Source organism: Alligator mississippiensis, chromosome 1, assembly GCF_030867095.1.
Source record: "Alligator mississippiensis isolate rAllMis1 chromosome 1, rAllMis1, whole genome shotgun sequence".
Classification (NCBI taxonomy): Eukaryota; Metazoa; Chordata; order Crocodylia; family Alligatoridae; genus Alligator; species Alligator mississippiensis.
The window spans coordinates 252,746,521-252,766,633 of NC_081824.1; the positions used below are offsets into that span (position 1 = coordinate 252,746,521).

Below are 20,113 nucleotides of genomic sequence, written 5' to 3' on the forward strand. Positions count from 1 at the left end.
CTACATTAGAATTTTTTAAATATGCCAAATGATTTAACAACATTGCTGCAGCAGAGCATTTGCTACCATGGTCCCCTCGCTTTACCTGTGGCAGGCTAGGGTGGTTGTATTTGAGATTGCCTGTGTAGTTTTGCTAACAAGTTAGACAGGGCATTTGTATAGGATGGTTTGGATAGGGATGATCCTGCCTCAGGCAAGAGGTTGGACTAGATGACCTCTGGAAGTCCCTTCCAGCCCTACTGTTCTATGATTTTTAAACTTCCAATACCTGCTGGTGAGAAAAGCAGCAGGGATATCAGATACGTTTTTCACCAGACAAATACTCCAACTTGCAAAACCTCAGTACTCCCAATAATTACTCTGTGGTTTGTCATTAAGCTAAAAACATGGGATAGAGTTTGAGCCAACAGTTATCTCATGACATACCAAATGCATTCTAGTCTAGCCACAGAGGTACGCTGGGATAAATTCACTGCTAGCATTGGCAAATGCAACACCATTCACTTCAGGGGACTAGTTTTAAGGCTGTTCGCAAACCTGGCCCCTGTTAAATCCAGTTGTCTAAAGCTTTTAATAATTTGCAAAAGTTTGGTGAAAATTAATCAAAGACATTTAGTTATTTTAGCAGTATAAAGACATAGACCAACTTATCCACTGCCAGAAGGTTAAAATAAACTTTTCATTGTCTTTCAGAGGCTACTAAAGAAACTTGATAGCCAGACACATTATTATTTGGATGACAACAATTCCTATAACTTGTACCTAAACAAGAAATTAATAATAATACTTTGGACTTTTAGCACCTTTCATTTTCAAAGTACTTCAGAAACTATAGTCATGTAAAGAAGGAAACATCAAATTAGATAAATCTAAAACATGGCTTATCTTAAAAGTTGATTGATGTTGTTGGGGTTAATGCCAGGATTCTTTTAAGCTTTAGAAAACTCAAACATATACAAGGAATTGAGAACATAGTCAGTAGTAACCTCAACCAATAGTAACATCATGTGATTACTGTCATGCTTTTCAACTCCAGTTTGAAGTGCCACACAATTTTAGCAGCTGCTATCTTAAGAGCTTCTGGCACTCAAGACATTTTTGTACCAGCTAAAAGCAGCTTGGAATTTTGTTTTTCAACTACATTAAAATATTAGTTGCTAACTCTAGACCAGGGGTATCAAACTCATCCTGTGCTCTGGCCTGGATCACAGTGGAAGAGGCAGTGGGGCCAGCAGCAGCTGTGGCATAGCTGGTGGGGGGCCACCAGCAGTGGTGGCAGCGGAAAAATCAGTGATGACAGTGGTCCAAGCAGCTGTGTGCAAAGAGCAGCAGGCCAAGTGGCCACAGGATGAGCAGGGTTGTATTTGCATAGCTTTCACTCATCCCCCTGCTGTTAATAGCCATGTCCAAAGCAACACTGGAACCTTGAATTCTGCAAAAGGCCCTGTCTTCTGCTAGCCCTGCTTCCATATTACCTGGCCTGGCAGGAGCCCCATGGGCTGTTCAGCAGTTCTGTAGACTAGAATAAAATAAGTATGATGGAGAAGAAAAGAACTTTAAACCAGGACCAGATAAAGCTCCAAACTTATTTTTAAGCCAAACAGCCTTCATCCTCATTCTAAATCCTGACATGTATCAATGAACTAAGCCATTAACCCTCTTGATCTTGATTCTCTTTTTCTTACTAGAGTGTAATCACTGTTAATTCCCTTAAAAATCAATGAAGCTGGGCCTGTATAGTTAAGTAAAATGAGAGAACTGGTCCCAATGAATGAGAAACTAGAACACGTTTTCCCACTCAGAACAAGAGTTCTCACATATTGCTGATGACATAGTTACACAAGCTCGTTAGACTTGCAAGAACTGCTACTTTGTAAGTATTTTTAAACACTCAGGGACAAATCCCCAGCTGCTGAAAATCAACATAATTCCAGTTAAATAAATGGAGCTAGACCATTTTTTACCACTGAGTGATCCAGTTCTGCTAAGCTGTAATATTCTGTTATTATGTATGTTATTCTTGTGGCTGTTGTCTTAAATGTGTTTTCTCTCTTTCCAGGCCTTACATCCCTTTCAGTCAGTCATTTCCACTAAATGTAATTTATGCAATGGCAAAGTAAGTAGTGAGCTCCAGAGGAGCACTGTTACAATGGGTTTTTATAGCCACAAATGATGTTCAACTTTATTACAGAAACAAAAGATATTTTTAACAGAGAAGCAATAGGGTGAGCTCATTAAAATAGTGGAAAGAATCTGTCCACCACCATGAAATCCCTGAAGGAGTAAGTTAGGCGTAAATTCCTACAGGTTGGTTTTGACATTGCTTGGGATATGTAAGCAGCACTACATGACTGGGAATCAGATATCTGTGTGCCTTGAATATGTTGTGATCAAGAAGCATTAAAAAGAAAGCTGAGAGTGAGTCATAGAGGAAAGGTCTCTGATACAGCCAGACTTTGAGTTGTTTTATTGTTTCTTGTCAAATACCTTACATTAGATTCTTGTATAATTTGCAATACAGTATTCTTAAATTAACATGATCCGGTTTTTATGGGGTTCAGATTCAAATGTGCTGTCAAGTGGGCACCGCTCCCAGTAAAGTCACTGAAAATTGCTTCAACTTGTGAGCTGGTTGAATATTCTCCAGGGAGCATTGGGGTGTGTGACAGGACAAGCCCCAAGGGTGCCTGCAATGGCCCTTAGTGGCAAAACAACTGGTCTCAGCTCTTCAGAGCAACTTTCTCTGTCCTACCTGCCTTGATAAAAATAGTGTTTCACTTGAGAGGCTGATCTCAGTCCCTGTGCTTTTGCCTCCTGGATTTACATGTGGCCAAGTGGATTAAGCCCTGTTAGTGCCTGAGGGCATGGATAGTGCCAACTCAGCTTAGTGACATTAATTAATCATGGACTCCAACCACCCATGTCTCATAGGTGTCACTCTGTCATCATTTTTCATAGGACTTCCCAGTCCCATCCACACTCTCTGTCCCTTGGGCACAAATCCCTTCATCCAAGCCTTGGCCTTCTTACTGGCTCCTTTTTTCTTGCTGAGACCCACAGCCTTGGCCCACTGTCTCAGGCTTTGGCTCCCTGACCCCAGCCCTCTGCATTACTACCTTATACAGGGCTTAAGGTAAATCCAATATCTTTTATTAGACAGATTTATCCAAAGAACCTTGTCTGTCTATGTCCTTAGACCAACATGACTACAACCTACACCCTTGTACAGGGCTTAATACACAGCAGTCTCTTAGCACCCTACTGCATGGCTTCTGAACCTCCCCTGTAGCCACAACCTGGTCCTGCAGTTATAAACATAAACTAAGGCACCAACAAACTGCTTTTAGCTTAAATCAACCCCCACTCTAGGTCACTATCCCCAAACTCTTCAGACTCCCCTCTCAGCTGTTTCCTTCCATCTCTCTCTCTCTCTCTCTCTCTCTCTCTCGAGTATTCCCTGCAGAGTACAGGGCCAGACTGCCTGCTCCCACTTGGGAGCTGAGCTTATGTCCCTCTGACTGCCTTCTCCAACTTGGGAGCTAAGCTTATGTCCCTCTGAGCACCATTCTTCTGGTCACCTGACTCCTCCACCATGCACACGTATTTCCCCCTAGCTCAAATAAGTCTCCTGCTCCTGCTGTCACCTGGCTCGTCAGTCTTTCCCTCTTAAAGTGTCTGGGACAGAGGTCCCTATTACAGGATAGCAAAGGTGTTAAGTTACCACAGTCCTGCTTTATATTACTTGCTTCTGTTAGGTGCTTTACTACTGCTCCTTCTAACTCATTCATTTTGAACTCCCATTGAATGCCACATCAGTGGAAAAGCAGTGCAGCTTGCGCTTAACGTCTTGCATGAAACTCACATCATTAACTTAACCATAGAGTCTGGCTCAGACTGCCATCAAGATGCAGCTATTTACATTGGACCATACTAGGACCTTGAATCATGACATGCAGTGCTCTCAGATGCAGGTGTACTGGAGGCTTACATGTAATAATCTAAACTGGCTACTGCAGAAGGCTCATGGTTTGCTCATCTAGAGAGAGACTTTTCTGAGGTGCTCAGCACTGAGCTAACTCTGCTCTCAGTGAAATCACTGGAGCTCATTTGAGTGGAATCAGCCTTAAAGGGAGGCAATGCACCTTGGAAAATCCTATTTGTAACTAGTGCGTTTTATAAATTAAAAAAAAATAAAATAAAATACAGCAGTTTATAAAACATTCATTTTTTTTTCTTTTTCAACAGGACAGATCCATATGTTCACTCATCTTCTATCAGTGCCAGACAACAATATCCCATATCACGAACTGTAGGGACACAGACAGATTACCGGGATGGTGAAGCTCAGACTGACCCCTACTCCCCAGAATATATAGTTCCTCAAGGTTCAATCCCAGAACTGCTGACACTTGCAACTCTTACTTGGGGTGAGTTGGAAGACAAAGAAACATGGTTATAATAGTGCGGATGCACTCTCTCTAAGAACTGCAGAAGGCTATTTCCAAATTGGTATATGATTTCAGTTTTTCTCCCAGCTTTGACATTTCCTTGCTGTTTTCTTGAGATACCCAATTTTATCCATATTTAAAATGGATACATGGCTTACCTAATAGAACTCCTGTGAGGCACTTTGTAAGGTGTTTTCATTCAAAAGGCAGTATGTATTGTAAATAAAATAAAATTATTTCTTCCACTGCTTCAAGTTAGAAAGACTCCTACACTAGTGAGCCAACACCACGGTAGATGTTTCAGAGGAAGGACCTGGTCCTCAAATGCATTTTAATATACTATGTGATTCTGTAGAAAGGAAATGCCTTTCTGTTCCACCCCCTGGCTGGTGACCACCTTATGTCATGGAGTAGGAGAAATGAGTATACTTTGTTTAATATCACTGTAGCAACTGCAGAGGCCAGTCGTCACCACATTTTAAAAGCTCAGGGAGATGGCAGCTTCAGAAGTATTTACTTCCATGTTCCAAATCAGTGCTTCGCAACCAGGGTGTTGCAGCATCCTGGGGTGTACTAAGATCCTTTCAAGGGTGCCAGAGGGTGCCATGCAGTGTTAACACTCTTAGGTGTATAAACATGATTCACAAGATAAATTCAAAGGTTTCAAATAGGAATTCATACTATTAAAAACCTTCTGACCTGTGGTGTTTCTGCATTGTTTGCAACAAAAGAATTGCTCTGTTATTTTTCTGTAGTCAAAAAACAAGTGGCATTTCCAAGGGAAGAGCTGGCATTTTCTGGGGGCTGCCTTGAGTCTGAAGAGGGGTATCTTGAGCCTAAAAAGGTTGGGAACTACTGCTCTAAGTGTTCTGTCTATATTTACTATCCACTCTTATATCCATCACTGTAATATCTTAGCACAGTAGTGATGAATATCATCCTGACCTGTAGTCTTCCTAAAGAAATGCTGCTTCTTGTCCCTGAAAGGCCGGGGCCTTCCAGCAGGACTAGCTGAAGTGGAGATGATTGAACGTGCCCGGGAGAAACGCATCTGGGAATCGACTCTTCCACCACTGAATGATGCCTCACAAGTTGTGAAGAGGAGGAAGATGATGGATGACATGGAGAGAAAGGAGTGGGCCTTCCGAGAGCAGGAAATAGAAAAGTAGGTGCTAAAGTTGTGCATGCTGTTGGTCTCTCAGGTGTAAGAAAACCAAGTGGAGTTGGAACCAGATAGCTAAAGGTATTGGGAGAAGGCCAGAGACCCCTGTCTTTAGGTCACCAATTCAAGTTTGCCCAATTTATTAGTCACAAAAGGTGCTCATCACCTTTGGTAATTAGAGTCTAATTACTGTATCCATCTGAAAAGCCCTCCACATAGATGGCATCCCTCTTTCCCTCTTACTGTTTTTGGAGGACATTACATTGAGTGAGCATGGAGGCTGCATGCTGAAATCAAAGCAATTGATCTGGGGGTGTGAATTTTAGTTGATGTAAGAGACTATTACCCAACATCTTTCACCAGTGAAACTCTTTCAGAAAAGATTACACATGCTAGATTTGCAGTCTGGCCATATTTAAGAATCAGGTCAATGACCTGTTGGGTTTAGCTGTGGCAATGCTGCCAGGGAGCTCTGTAGAGCGCTATAGTTTAGACCTTGCCTTTCATTCCTTTGAAGATTGCAAGAGCTCCGACTTGAAATCTTAAAAAAGCTGCTGAAGCAGCGAGAGGAGAAGCAGAATGAGGTGGATGTCAGCCGCTTGGATGCTCATTGGTTTAACCGTCAGAAAGCCAAAGAAGAGAGGGTGAAAAGAATTCGACACGAGCATGTCAAAGGTAAACTGGGAGGAAAACAGGAGGCTGGGACTTCATTTTCAGACTGCGCCATTCCATTGTCACAAGGCTGCAACTTGGTGTTCAACATGAGGGCACATCTACATTTTGGGCCTGCCTGGGCAACCTTTGTTCTGTAGGCTGTGTTCTGTTCCAGAGAAATAGAAGCCTGACCGAATTCCTTAGGATGCGACTCTTTCAGGACCACGAATGTCAGAGCATGACTCATAGCTACAATTATTTTTCAGCCATCAGGAGGCTGGTAGCCAGGGGGAAGAATGTGGAGGGGAAGCTGGAGAGACAAGATGTCATCAAGGACTACTCTGATTTTGCATCGCAGCCTTATGGGCCTCTGTCCAGAATTGGTTATTTTCCAGATAACCACTCTGAACGTTTTGTGGTAAAAAGCTACTTTCTTAACACCTATGAGGGTAAGGAATCTTCAAAAGTTTCACATTAGGAAACATTTATTTAAACATTAACCTAAGCCTACACTGAAGTTCAAGTCTCTCTCCCTCCCTCCCTCCCTTCTTCCCTCTCTCCCTTCTCTTCTGCTGTACCCCTACTCCTATTTCACCTTTCCTAGGATTACTTGAGCTGGAGGCATCTCTCCCAGACTCCACCACCCAGCTCCAGACCAAAGTTCCACAACCCAAGGTCATGACCACTAAAGATGGGTTTATCAAGCGATCAGCAAGGCTAGAGATGGAGCTGTCACAGGTTCACCAGGTATAGTGCTGCAACTGGTAACACATAAGATTACTTTCAGATTTGAACCATACCTTGCACAGAAATGCTATTGGGAAGAAGTACCCCAATTTCACTTCCTAAATGCCCATCATATAAAACCAGAAATAAGGCTAGCTGCAGGGAGAGAGCATTAACTAATGAATTTGCTAGTTGTCGCTTGGCATAATCAGTACTACTCTGAGCCCAACTCATCTTCCTTCTGACTCAGTGTTCTCTTCTCCTGCTTTGGCTCTGTGGAAAAGCTTCTAGTTGGGTAGAAGGGCGTTGTTTTTTGGTACCCACTCTAATCCTTCCCTGATCCTCTATTCTTTCTCCTTCTCTTTTTGCTGTTGCTCTATGAAAAGATGTTGGGATTGATGATTTACATCAGAGATCATAATTTTTCTCCTTTCTTTGCCTATTTTCTTTTGCCTTCCCTTTTTAATTTACATATGGTAATCTTACTGGTTCAAATTTCAAATAATTAAAAATTAAACTAAATTGGGATTATACATTTTAAAATTCTATACATCTGCAGCAAAGCATTGGTTAGACAACACTGCTTATCTAAACTAGATCAGAACAGGTTGCTGCTATTTACCTAGGTGCTTGGACAACTAGCATTTGATTTTCAAGACTGAAAATAAACTATTGCATGCACAAAATGCACATATATAAATCAATCACAGTTCTGCTTGCAAATGAAATATCTACACATGCAATGTAAATGACTAACGTGGAAGCAAATGCCATCTTTACATAACAGTTGGAGCAAGGAACAATCCAAAATGAGATGAGTTATTAAGTATGTATCTAGTGACATAGTTATGAGCTTGCATTATTTTTTAAATCAGCTGTATGGTTACTGGATGACATATCCCCCAAAATTTATATATAAAACTTTGTTAGCTTTTCATTTGTATTTTCTTCTGATCCAACTGATGAGAAATATTGAGTCATTCCCTTTGTATATACAGGTGTTCCTGTGTTTTAATGTAGCACAATAATCCGTTTACAGAAGGTGGTAGCTGTCTGTTAAAGCATTTTAAAATAAAATTGAAATCCTGCTTTAAAATAATTTCAAAGGCAATTATCAAATTTTAGGAAATTCAGGGTTGTATCTGGTCGCTACTTGAAAAGAGAAGATTTAAGATTTTAGGAAGTGCTAGACTGCTCTTTCCTCCAGTCAGTGCTGAGCCAGTGTTCTTGTGGGTGATAATGGACTCTCTTATTTGAGGATGTTTCTACTTGCATAAAATCAAAGTCTTGATTATGTGCAGCCCTGCTCAGATGGCAGAGTTTCATGATAGATATTAACCCATGGTTTTTAGCCAAAATGTCAATCTCAGCATTGCATTCTGTCTGTCTAAACGATTTCACATGGCTTTGGTAGGCTACACCAGAGGATCCCAAACCGCAGTCATGGATCACAAGTAGGTTCCAGATTGAGCTGATCAAAGGATGATTTATCCTTGTCATCATCTGAAAGAACCAGATAAAGAAAGGAAGCAGTAATAGATACAGCAGGTTAGGTATCCTCTGCTATAGATTGGTATTGCTCCATTTACTTTCAGTGGAGCTCCATGGATTTATACCTGTTTTCTTATCTTGCCTGGCATCATTCTTTTTCCAGGAAAGACAAGTCATTTACAGCGCTAAATATGCCCAAAAAGTCTTTTTGGCAGTTAAAGCACACAGTTCCACAATAATGCTTGCAGAAAAGCAGACATGGGACCTATATCAAGGCAAGCTGGTCATACCCCTCAAAGCCCACAGGATGGCTTTGAAAGACTTCCCAGAGCAACAAGAACACCAAGCAATCCAAAAGGGATCCTTTTTATCCTAATGTTGAGATTATTTGGTTCGAAGCATTATTGGGCCATTGTTTGGCCTTTAGCGGGGCTCTATTAGAAAATGATCAGAAACCCTTCTTCTTCTGCTACCAAAGAAGCTGACTGCAGCCATTTCCTGTTTAGGCTGCCTGAGGGAGGCCTCTGTGGCAGAATCACCTCATAAGCAAACAGAGAAGTCGGCAGAAGAGGATGCCAAGTACCAGGTTAACAGCAGCCAGCGCTCTGTGAAGACAGCCGTGCCAGACCCAGAGCCAACCAAACCCTGCTCACTCTGAGGATCTCCTTTGCCACTTCTTGCTGAGCTATCATGCACCACGCTTCCCTACTCCACTTCAGGCCAACAACCATGGAGGGACGAGGGGGGAACAGATCAGGCATTCCAGGGGCCTCTCAAACTACTACTTACTTTAGACCATTTACCTGGTCTCTAAGAAGGTGCAAGTCAGTCCTTAATGAAACTTACCTGTCTCATTGTGGGATGAAACTTATATTTCTCATTGTGGTATTTAATGAGATATCATGATCATAGGAAGGTTTCTACTATTCTGTCTTCAAGCCTCATCTGTAAAGTTCAAGGAAATCACTTAAAGAGAATGATCTTTAAATGTGTTATTTGAGAGGGGCATATATATATAGTAAACAGCATGTACAGTTTTCCCTTCAGGATCCCTCTTTCATGATACCCCATTACAGTATACTTCACTTAAGTGTATCAATTTAGGATTGAAAAAATGGCTATGCATTAACCCAAACTTATCATACACAATGTTCATGCAGCTGACAGTGCCATTTTGAGGCTTCTAATAGCAACTGTTTGACAGCTGCTTTCTTGTTTGCTGTTTGCTGCAATCATCATGCTATTAAATAGATTACAGTTGCATTATGAAGCATCATAGAATCACAGAAAATTAGGGTTGGAAGGGACTTCAGGAGGTCATCTAGTCTGACCCCCTGCTCAAAGCAGGACAATCCCCAACTAGGTCATTCCAGCCAAGGCTTTGTCAATCTGGGCCTTAAAAACCTTCAAGATTAGAGATTCCACCACCTCTTTAGGTAACCCATTCCAGTGCTTCACCACACTCCTAGTGAGAAAGTTTTTCCTAATATCCAACCTAAACTTCCCGTGCTGTAACTTAAGACCCTTGCCCTTGTTCTATCCTCTGCCACCACTGAGAACAGTCTAGCTCCATCCACTTTGGGACCACCATTCACATAGTTGAAGGTTGCCATTAAATCGCTTCTCAGTCTTCTCTTCCGCAGACTAAATAGCCCCAGTTCTCTCAATCTCTCCTCAGAAATCATGTGCCCTAGCTCCCTCACTATTTTTGTCGCCTTCCACTGGACTCTTCAACTTGTCCACTTTCTGTAGTAGGGGGCCCAAAACTGACCACATTACTCCAGATGTGGCCTCACCAATGCAGAATAGAGGGGAATAATTACTTCTCTCGATCTGCTGACAGCGTTCCTACTAACGCAGCCCAGTATGCTGTTAGCATTCTTGGCAACAAGGGCACACTGTTGACTCATATCCAGCTTATTGTCCACTGTAGCCCCCAGGTCCTTTTCTGCAGAGCTACTGCTCAGATAGTTGGTCCCAAGCCTGTAGCACTGCATGGGATTCTTCCGTCCTAAGTGTAGGACTTTGCACGTGTACTTTTGGAACCTCATGAGATTTCTTTTGGTCCAATCCTCCAATTTTTCTAGGTCATTCTGAGTCCTATTCCAACCCTCGTACTATTCCCCCCAGCTTGGTGTCATTTGCAAACTTCCTGAGGGTGCACTCCATCCTATCTTCCAGATTGTTAATGAAGATATTGAACAATCCTGCCCTGCAGGAAGTGCAGTCAGCAAGCAGGAAAGCCCCCTTGGCTAAACAGGGAACTGTTGGACCTCCTGAAACTTAGAAGCCTACACCAAATGGAAAATGGGAATCGTCACCAAGGAGGACTACTCAACACTAGCCCGCACCTGTAGAAAGCAGTTCAGAAAAACCAAGGCAGAAACTGAACTCAGACTAGCCATCAGAATCAAAGACAACAAAGAGTCCTTCTTCAGATATGTGGGAGGTAGGAAAAAGAACAAAGGTAACATTGGACCCTTGCAAGATAAAATAGGGCAGTTGACATCTGACATCCAAGAAAAGGCCAATCTCCTAAATGAATACTTTGTGTCAGTTTTCCGCCCACCCAAAGGGTTCACACTATCAGACAGAATGCAGAACTTCCAGGGAGTGGGAGATGGGCCCATAATTGATGCTGATCAGGTGAAGGAACACCTCGAAAGGCTAGACGTCCATAAGTCCACAGGCCTGGATGGAATGCACCCAAGAGTCTTGAAGGAGCTGGCAGACATCATAGCATGCTCTATGGCAAAGATATTTGAGAATTTGTGGCACTTGGGTGAGGTGCCAGAAGACTGGAAAAGAGCCAACATGGTCCCAATTTTCAAAAAAGGAAGGAAGGAAGGACCAGGAAACTACAGACCAGTCAGCCTGACGTCCATTCCTGGAAAGATCCTGGAGAAAATCATCAAGGGATCCATCAGCAACAAGCTAATGGAAGGCAACCTTCTGAATGCTAGCCAACATGGCTTTGTCACTGGAAGGTCGTACCTGACTAACCTCGTAACCTTCTATGACCAGGTGACACATTGCCTCAGTATGGGAGACGAGGCTAATGTTATATACCTAGATTTCAAGGAAACCTTTGACTTAGTCTCCCATGATGTCCTAGCCACCAGGTTGATCTGACAGGACCTGCCTCTAATGAACACATGTTGATTGCCCCGAAGCATAATCTCCCCTGCTGGTCCCTTGCAGATGTGCTCTTGGATAATTTTCTCAAAGAGCTTTCCCAGGACCAAGGTAAAACTAACAGGCCTATAGTTTCCTGGGTCCTCTTTCCTCCAATTTTTGAAAATGGGGACCACATTGGCCCTTTTCCAGTCCTCTGGCACCTCACCAGAGCACCACGAGTGCTCGTAAAGCTGTGCCAGGGGTCCTGTAATGACCTCTGCCAATTCCCTCAGCCCTCTGGGGTCCACAGGACCTGCTGATTTGAACCTGCTAATTTGAACCCAACAAGTACTAGTTGATGGGAGCAAATCAATGTGGCGCAAGGTGACCAGTGGAGTCCCTCAGGACTCAGTTCTCAGGCTGGTACTGTTCAACATCTTCATTAATGATCTGGATTCAGGCATCAGATACGGACTGGTAAAGTTCACGGATGACACCACACTATGGGGGAAGGCAGCCACACTAGAAAACAGATTGGGTATACAGACTGACCTGGACACCCTTCCAAAGTGGGCGGAGCAAAACCTGATGGCATTTAATGCAGAAAAGTGCAGGGTGCTCCACCTTGGGAGGAACAACCAGCATCATACTTACAGGCTCGGCAGTGCTACGCTCACTAGCACTATGACTGAAAGAGACTTCAGGGTCCTGATTGACCACAAGATGAACATAAGCCACCAATGCGAGGGCATGGCCGGCAAAACTAGCCAAACTCTGGCATGCATCCATCAGTGCATCTCTAGCAAAACCAGGGACGTCATCCTTCTACCTTACTCAGCCTTGGTGAGGCTGCAGCTGGAGTACGGTGTCCAGTTTTGTGCCCCCCCCCCGTTCAGGAGGGATGTGGATAGGCTCGAGAGAGTCCAGAGAAGAGCCACCTGTATGATCAAAGGACAAGAGCAAACCTTATGAGGAGAGGCTGAGGGACATGGGACTTTTCAGCCTGGAGAAGAGAAGGCTCAGGGGGAGCTTGGTGGCAGCCTATAAGTACATAAGAGGAGTGCATCAGGATCTGGGAGAACACTTGTTCACCAGGGCTCCCCAAGTAAAAACAAGGTCCAATGGCCACAGACTCCTAGAAGGCCGATTTAGTTTGAACATAAGGAAAACTTTCTTTACAGTCTGAGTGTCCAGGGTCTGGAACAGACTCCCCCTCCAGAGGTAATGCAAGCACCTACTCTGGACTCATTCAAAAGGTGTTTGGATGTTTATCTTGTTGCGATCATTTGATCCCCACAGACTTCCTGCTTATGGCATTGGGGGCTGGACTTGATGATCTTGTGAGGTCCTTTCCAGCCCCTAATGTCTATGAAATCTATGAAACAAAACCAGGCCTAGGACCAACCACTGAGGCACTCTGCTTGATAGCGGCTACCAACTAGACATCCAGCAATTGATCGTTACTTCTTGAGCCCGACGATCTAGCTACCTTTTCATCCACCTTACAGTCTGTACATCCAATCCATACCTCCTTAACTTGCTTGCAAGAATGCTGTGGGAGACCACATCAAAAGCCTTGCTAAAGTCAAGGTATATCATGTCCACTGCTTTCCTTGCATACACAGAGCCAGTCATCTCATCATAGAGGGCAGTCATGCTGACTGTTCCTAATCACCTTCTTCTCCAAGTGCTTAGAAATGGATTCCTTGAGCACCTGCACCATGATTTTTCCAGGGAATGAGGTGAGGTTGACTAGTCTGAAGCTCCCTGGATCCTTCTCCTTCCCTTTCTTAAAGATGAGCACTATATTTGCCCTTTTCCAATCATCTGGAACCTTCCCCAATTGCCACGACTTTTCAAGAAAATGGCCAACAGCTCTGCAGTCACATCAGCCAACTCCCTCAGCACCCTTGGATGGATTGCATCTGCTCCCATAGACTTGTACATGTCCAGCTTCTCTAAATAGTCCCTAACTTGTTCTTAACCCACTGAGGGCTGCTCACCTTCTTCCCAAACTGTGCTGTCAGATGTAGTAGTCTGGGAGCTGACCTTGCCTGTGAAGACCAAGGCAAAAAAGGCAGTGAGTACCTTCAGCCTTTTCCTCATCTTCTGTCGCAAGGTTGCTTCCCCCATTCAATTAGGGACCCACACTTTCCCTGACCTTCCATTTGTTGCTAACATACTTGTAGAAATCCTTCTTGTTACCCTTCATGGTCCTTGGTAGCTGCAACTCCAATTGTACTTTGGTCTTCCTGACTTCATCCTTGCATGCTCAAGCAATACTCTTATACTCCTCCCTAGTCATCTGTCCAAGCGTCAGCTTCCTGTAAGCTTCCTTTTTTGCTTAAGATGACAGACAAGTTATCTGCTAAGCCAAGCTGGTCATTTGCCATATTTGCTATTCTTCCTGCCCATCAGGCTGGTTTGTTCCTGCGCCCTCAGTAAGGTTTCTTTAAAATACAAGCAGCTCTCCTAGACTCCTTTCCACCTTAGACTGGCCTCCCAAGTGATCCTGTCCATCAGTTCCCTGAGGGAATCAAAGTCTGCTTTTCTGAAGTTCATGTTCCATATTCTGCTGCTCTCTTTCTTCCTTTTGTCAGGATCCTGAACTCGATCATCCCATGGTCACTGCTGCCCAAGCTGCCATCCATTTCTACATCCTTTGAGTAGATAATGGGATTAAAAGATGCTAGGCAGTTAAGTGGTATATGTATTTAACAGATATACAAGTAACAGATATTTGTTAGAATGTAAACAATAAGCCAGAATTGGGACTGACTTTGCATTGTGCAGTAAATATGCACTTGCTGGGTATGTCTATAAGAGAAGTACCCTGTATCTCTTTCTCCCCCACAAACAATAGTGGGACTCCATAAAGTGAGAGTGCACTTGGTGTCTGGGCTCTGTGGATTTAATTCCTCTTTTTTCTGCTCCTATAAATCTGAGACACTGAAGGCATAGATTTCAGGGACACTACAGATTTTGGCCACAAGAGTCACTCCTGCACACAGGACATTTTTAATGCTCAATTTTTCTAGCAGAAGAAGGAATAAGATGCGTAGCAGTTCTTTTTTTCTTCCTTTTCCTCTTCTTCCAATTGCAGTCCTAGGGTAAACTCTTCTAAAGGGATAGGAAGGAGCTCAGAAACTGCAGGGGGAAATCCTCATATGCATCTTTGTGAAAGCAAGGACACCACTTACAAACTTGAGGCTGAAGTCCACAGAGGGGTCATGTTTGTGAGGAAAAGTAACTTGAAACTATTGTGAGAAACATATTGCAGATGCTGTTCTTCAGATATGCCCCTAAAAAGAAAGTAAAAAGTGCAAGAGAGGAAATACCATCTCCTGCCTCTCCCAAATAAAATTGTCCCAATGTATACACTCAGACTACATGTTGCAACCCTTTTGTCTCTTTAAGGAATTGGAAGGTTTTTAAGAAGATAAAAACAAATCCATCTTGTGCCCCAGTGTCCCCTGTGTTATTCAAGATCAGAAGATCCTTCAGAGTAAGAGTTTTTTTCAAGAAAAATGTCCTTAGTAGTAGGTGTCTTGAGAGATTGTGCACATGTGTGTACATGCACACAGCTCACAGTGACCCACATCTAATATCAAGTGAACCTGAAGCAATGAAAAACCAATTCCTTGACTGATTACTGTTAAGTAACTTACATGAAATGAACTTTGGGGACTATAAATGGAGCTGTCATGAAAACTTCTTTAAATGAATACAGACCCAAGAACCTCATGCAGCTAAAAAGGGAGTGATTTGGCACTCTGATACACCTATGTGTTACTGGAGAGTTGGATAACCTGATTATTGGCTACACCAAGGTGCATGAGACAGAGGTTTTGCTATCACAGCAAAACCCTTGGTAACTTTCAATCAAGCATAACTGCAAGCTGACCTTGTATGATAGTTACTCAAATAGGGGCAAGCAGCAGTAAAAAGAATCATAGAAAATGCGGGTCGGGAGGGACCTCAGGAGGTCATTTAGCCCAACCCCCTGATCAAAGCAGGACTGCCCCCAACTAGATCATTCCAGCCAGGGCTTTGTTGAGCTGGGTCTTAAAAACCTTCAAGATTAGGGATTCTACCACCTCTCTAGGTTACCTGTTTCACTGCTTCACCACCCTTCTTGTGAGAAAGTTTTCCTAATATCCAACCTAAACCTCCTTTGCTGCAACTTGAGACCACTGCTTCTTGTTCTGCCATCTGTCACCACTGAGATAATAAATAAAGTGACCAATCAATATAGTGTCAGAAAGACAAGTCACAGCAGTTTGGCTTACTCTCTTAGATTGCATTGCAACTCCTAAAGCCAAAGTTACTGGCATTCCAGCATCATTTTCCCTCCTTCCCCTCACTCCCCACTTACCCCAATCAATTTAAACACCACATTACCAAGGACTCTGGTGTACATCATGTGATTTAAACTAGGTAACTGATACTTTCAGGAAACAAGACAGCTTTAGGCTGCATCTCCATCCTTCTATTACTCAAACAGACAAGAGACAGAAGCACTCAACCCAGGGGCAACATGTAGGGTGTGCACATAGGTGCATGTGCACCCTCTGAGCGTGACGGCGCACCCCCTATGCTGGTGGTATTTGCAGGTGGTCCGTGATCACTTCTGGCCACCGCCAACACTGCCAGTGGTGCCTGCAGGTGGTCACCAAGCCCATGTCAGCGCTCCCCACACCCCCACCGCCAACAGCACTGGCGGTGTCTGCGGGACGTCTGAGTTTACCGCCTCCGTGCTCCCGCTGCCGCCAGTGCAGCCATGCCCCCCCAGCTGCTGGGGGCATGTGGCGTTCATGACAACCAAACGTTTTTAAAGAGATTTCTCAAAAAAGCCATGGTTTAGGATACAAGCTCTAAATTTCAACACCCAAAATAAATCGATCCGGAGGAGGCAGGGTGATGGAGTGGGAAGTACAGAAACCCAGAACTTCTGGGTTCGTTTCCCAGTTCTGCCACTGGTCTGTCCCGTGACCCTGGGCAATTCACTTTCAGTACTTCTGTCTGTAAAATTGGGACAAAGATGGTGATCCCTTTTGTAAGATGCTTTGGGATCTAGGAAAGAAGTGTTTTAGAAGAGCTGGGTGTTGTTAAATGAACCTTGCGGTGGAGATCACTACCTCTAATACAACAGACAAAGTTTTCTTTTGGCAAGTTTTTTCCAGTCCATGTATCTGATGCGTGTGATGCCTCCACCAATAGAGGAGGTCTCTGGCACCAATATACCATTGTCAGTGAGATTCCATATATCTTCCCCAAAAGTTTAATTCTTTACAATCAACCATCCTCCCTTGTTCTGTTGCAAGAGGGATGCAGAATTATACTGGCATATGCACCACCTTCAAGAGCAGATAAGGTTATTCAGGCAACAATCATGTTAAAATACTGATGGAACACAACACACTATCAAACTGGCTCAAGCTCAGAACAGTTAAATAGGCCCTCAGAGCTAAAACTCCCATCCTGATCAGCCAAAATCTACCACTGTTGTTTTACAATGTGACCACAAGGAAAGAGGTACAAGATCCTCAGCCTGGCTCTGTGTCTAATCTTTGTTCCTACATAAAAAGGAGAATATGCTGTATTCTCAAGGGCTGCCCATACAAAATAGCTAGCTGAGAAAGCAAACAGTAAGTCCAGCAGATGGGAATTTTACAGCCCTGAGTCACTTGCCTGTCAAGGGAACCATTGCAGGCAGAATCCAGCAAGAGAAACAAAGTCTTATTCCGGATGAAGGGAGCAATGGGCTGTAGCTACAATTGTGAATTTTCCTCCCATAGCCAAAAGCATGACTGTCCTTTTCTGTTCATAATGGCTTCCGGAACAAAAATACAAGTTACAGTTGTCCAGGTGGCCCCACACTGTCCAGAGATGATCTGGTTCTTGTACCTAATTAGATACCAAAACTTGGTCATATCTTCTCAGCAAGAAGTTTTTTGCTTAAAGATAAAATTCTACACTTAAGGCCGGAAAACTTAAAGCAATGACATTCAAATGTTCAACACCTTAACTCATACATATTTTTTCCTTTAAAAAAAGTTTATCTTTCTATTGCAATTGCTTTGGCCAGAAACACATGGAGGTTAAGATAGTTGGGAACAACAATGTTGCACTTCTCATGAGGGCAGAGGTCTGCAAGTAGATTACACAGTCACTGTTCCCAAAATAACAGGGTTTCAAGAAAATCTTGCTTTCCCATCCTGTTTTGTTTCTGTGCAGAACACTTGCAACACCACCACACAATGCTCTGGCATAATCTCAATGTCAGGAAAACGCTAAATATCTTGAATGTAGTATCCAGTTCAGAAAGTCCAGCTCAGTTGGACCCCATCACAAACTTTAAAACACCCAGCTACTAAGGCTTTGATTATTAGATGACTCAGCTGATACATTTGAGAAGCTTTCAAAGTTAGAAGATTTTTTCCCTCTGTTTCAAATATTTGTGGTTATTCATTCAGTCAGGGAAGCATCCTGGCCTGAAGGATCAGATTCATCATACAAAGAGTTATATAGGATGATCATTGGATTACACTTCATACCTTAACTATGTACACAAATTAAGCTGGTAAGCCTCTTCTGTCCACTGGAATAATATTTTAATATATACATTCATTCCTGTATCTGTCTCTCATGACACAGTACTAGTGGACATCCCCCTTGTAACAGATCTGCAGACTTTCCCTTCAGAGAAAAAGAATTTCTTGCCCTATCTATAAATTTCATTTCTTCTAATGGCCAAGTCTGCAGATCCCACCTACTACACGGGGATGATAACTGTGAAAGAAATTTAAATAATGCCACACTCCTTAGTTTTTTGGGGAACTCTATTATATATTACACTAGTCAGAGTTACACTGCAGTTGGAAGTGTGAGCATGAATTTCTTGTTGTATCTCCCTGTGATAGAAGCTGTGATAGATTTTGGTTCTCTGAAGTACCTTTGAAATTATCTTGAACTGGGAGAGTTTTTCAGGCCTGTGGCTATACCTAGCCTCCCTCGATTGACTGGTTTGATTTCTGTGTCTATGTCAAGCAGGCCAAGGCCCTTCATGGTCCATCCATGGACTTTCCTGCTAGAAGAAAAGATATTTCTAGACAAGTTAAGACATTTGCTATTTGCACTTTATTTCCTATTTGCTCATTATTTAGTATATGTAATGGCTGTGCTTGCTCTAGGGATGTGAATGAGAGAGGAAGCATATTTTGGAACACTATGGGAGAAGGGAGAGGCAGGGGAGCACCTTAGAGACTAACCATTCTGAGAGGCCTAAGCTTTTGTAGGCAACAGCTAAGGTGCTCTACTGCCCTACCTTCTGCCTGACTGGGAGAAGTTACATAGTGGTTCTCAACCTTGTTAGACTCAAAGCACCCCTTAGAAAATGCCAGCTCTTAGCTTTTACTCCTTTTTTTGGCAGAAACAATAATAAAGCAATTCTTTTGTTGGGAAGAACTAAGACAGACCACCACAGGTCAGAATGTTTTTGACACTAAAGATTCATATTTGAAATCTCTGGGTTTATCTTGTGAATCATATGGTGTTTACACACCTAACAATATTGTGTGTCCCCCTTAAAAGGTTCTCATGGCACCTTAGTTGTGAATCACTGATCTAAACTAAATAAGCTGGGGACTCCCTGCAGTGTCACTACAAGAGATTGTGGCAGGGACCACCTCTCTCATTCAGTTCTACCAGGTTTCTGCCTCCACTGCCCTTCATTCTCATCTGCCACGTCTTGTTTAAAAATTAGAGGGTGGTTAGATGTTAAGATAAAAGCAAAGATCCGCCTAGCTATAGGCAGTCCCCTTTGCAGGGCTCCTCTCCCCCTACACCCTGCTCCTTACCACTCCAGGTTGGATGCTCAGATCTGTGGTCTTAACTCTTGAATTCCAACTTGCTCAGACAGTATCCATCACCTGATCCACCATTGGGGACACCCATCGTTCACGCATTCTACAATACTCGGTTGGTATTGTAAAGGTATCCAGCCTTTACAGGCTTCCAGTCAAACTATTTTGCTTGAAGGACCACTGGACTTCCCAGGGGGCTCAAGACCCTGAGTCTTCTTTTTTCTAGGGCAATCTAGTCAGCTTCTGTTTCTCCAGGGGAGTCAACAATCACTTTTGCTGGGCTCCCCATAGAGCACCTTCAGGCTAATTCTCCCTTTAGGGTTGACAAACATTAGCTCATCAAGCCTTTCCTGATGCAACTCAATCAAGCCTTCATCTAGCCAGGATGGCCTACCATCGGCTAATTCGTTTTACACTATAAGCCGTCATCGTTCACTTCCTTCATCCCAGTAATTTTAAATACCTTCGTCAATCCCCCTTCTTCACAGAAGAACAATTAATTATCACTATCTTCATTAGATCCCCTTTTATTCTGGATGATCAACTACTGATCAATCAATTCATCAATTTCTCTTGATTATAGGGAACAATTAATTATTTATCAATTCATCAGTTTATCTTTAAAGATGATCAGTTAATTACCAAAAGTT

General features: G+C 43.1%; 1 protein-coding gene across 6 annotated transcripts in view; it reads left to right on the forward strand.

Annotated features, from left to right (window-relative positions):
- Positions 1-20,113, forward strand: part of CFAP91 (cilia and flagella associated protein 91) — a 52,568-nt gene that overhangs the window by 11,972 nt on the left and 20,483 nt on the right. For all 6 annotated transcript variants that reach the window (XM_059720499.1, XM_059720497.1, XM_059720498.1 and 3 more), the window contains 6 exons: positions 2,060-2,116; positions 4,246-4,427; positions 5,436-5,613; positions 6,128-6,285; positions 6,531-6,713; positions 6,869-7,011. In XM_059720499.1, the coding sequence (XP_059576482.1) occupies positions 2,060-2,116; positions 4,246-4,427; positions 5,436-5,613; positions 6,128-6,285; positions 6,531-6,713; positions 6,869-7,011 (901 nt within the window). The remainder of the gene's footprint in view (positions 1-2,059; positions 2,117-4,245; positions 4,428-5,435; positions 5,614-6,127; positions 6,286-6,530; positions 6,714-6,868; positions 7,012-20,113) is intronic.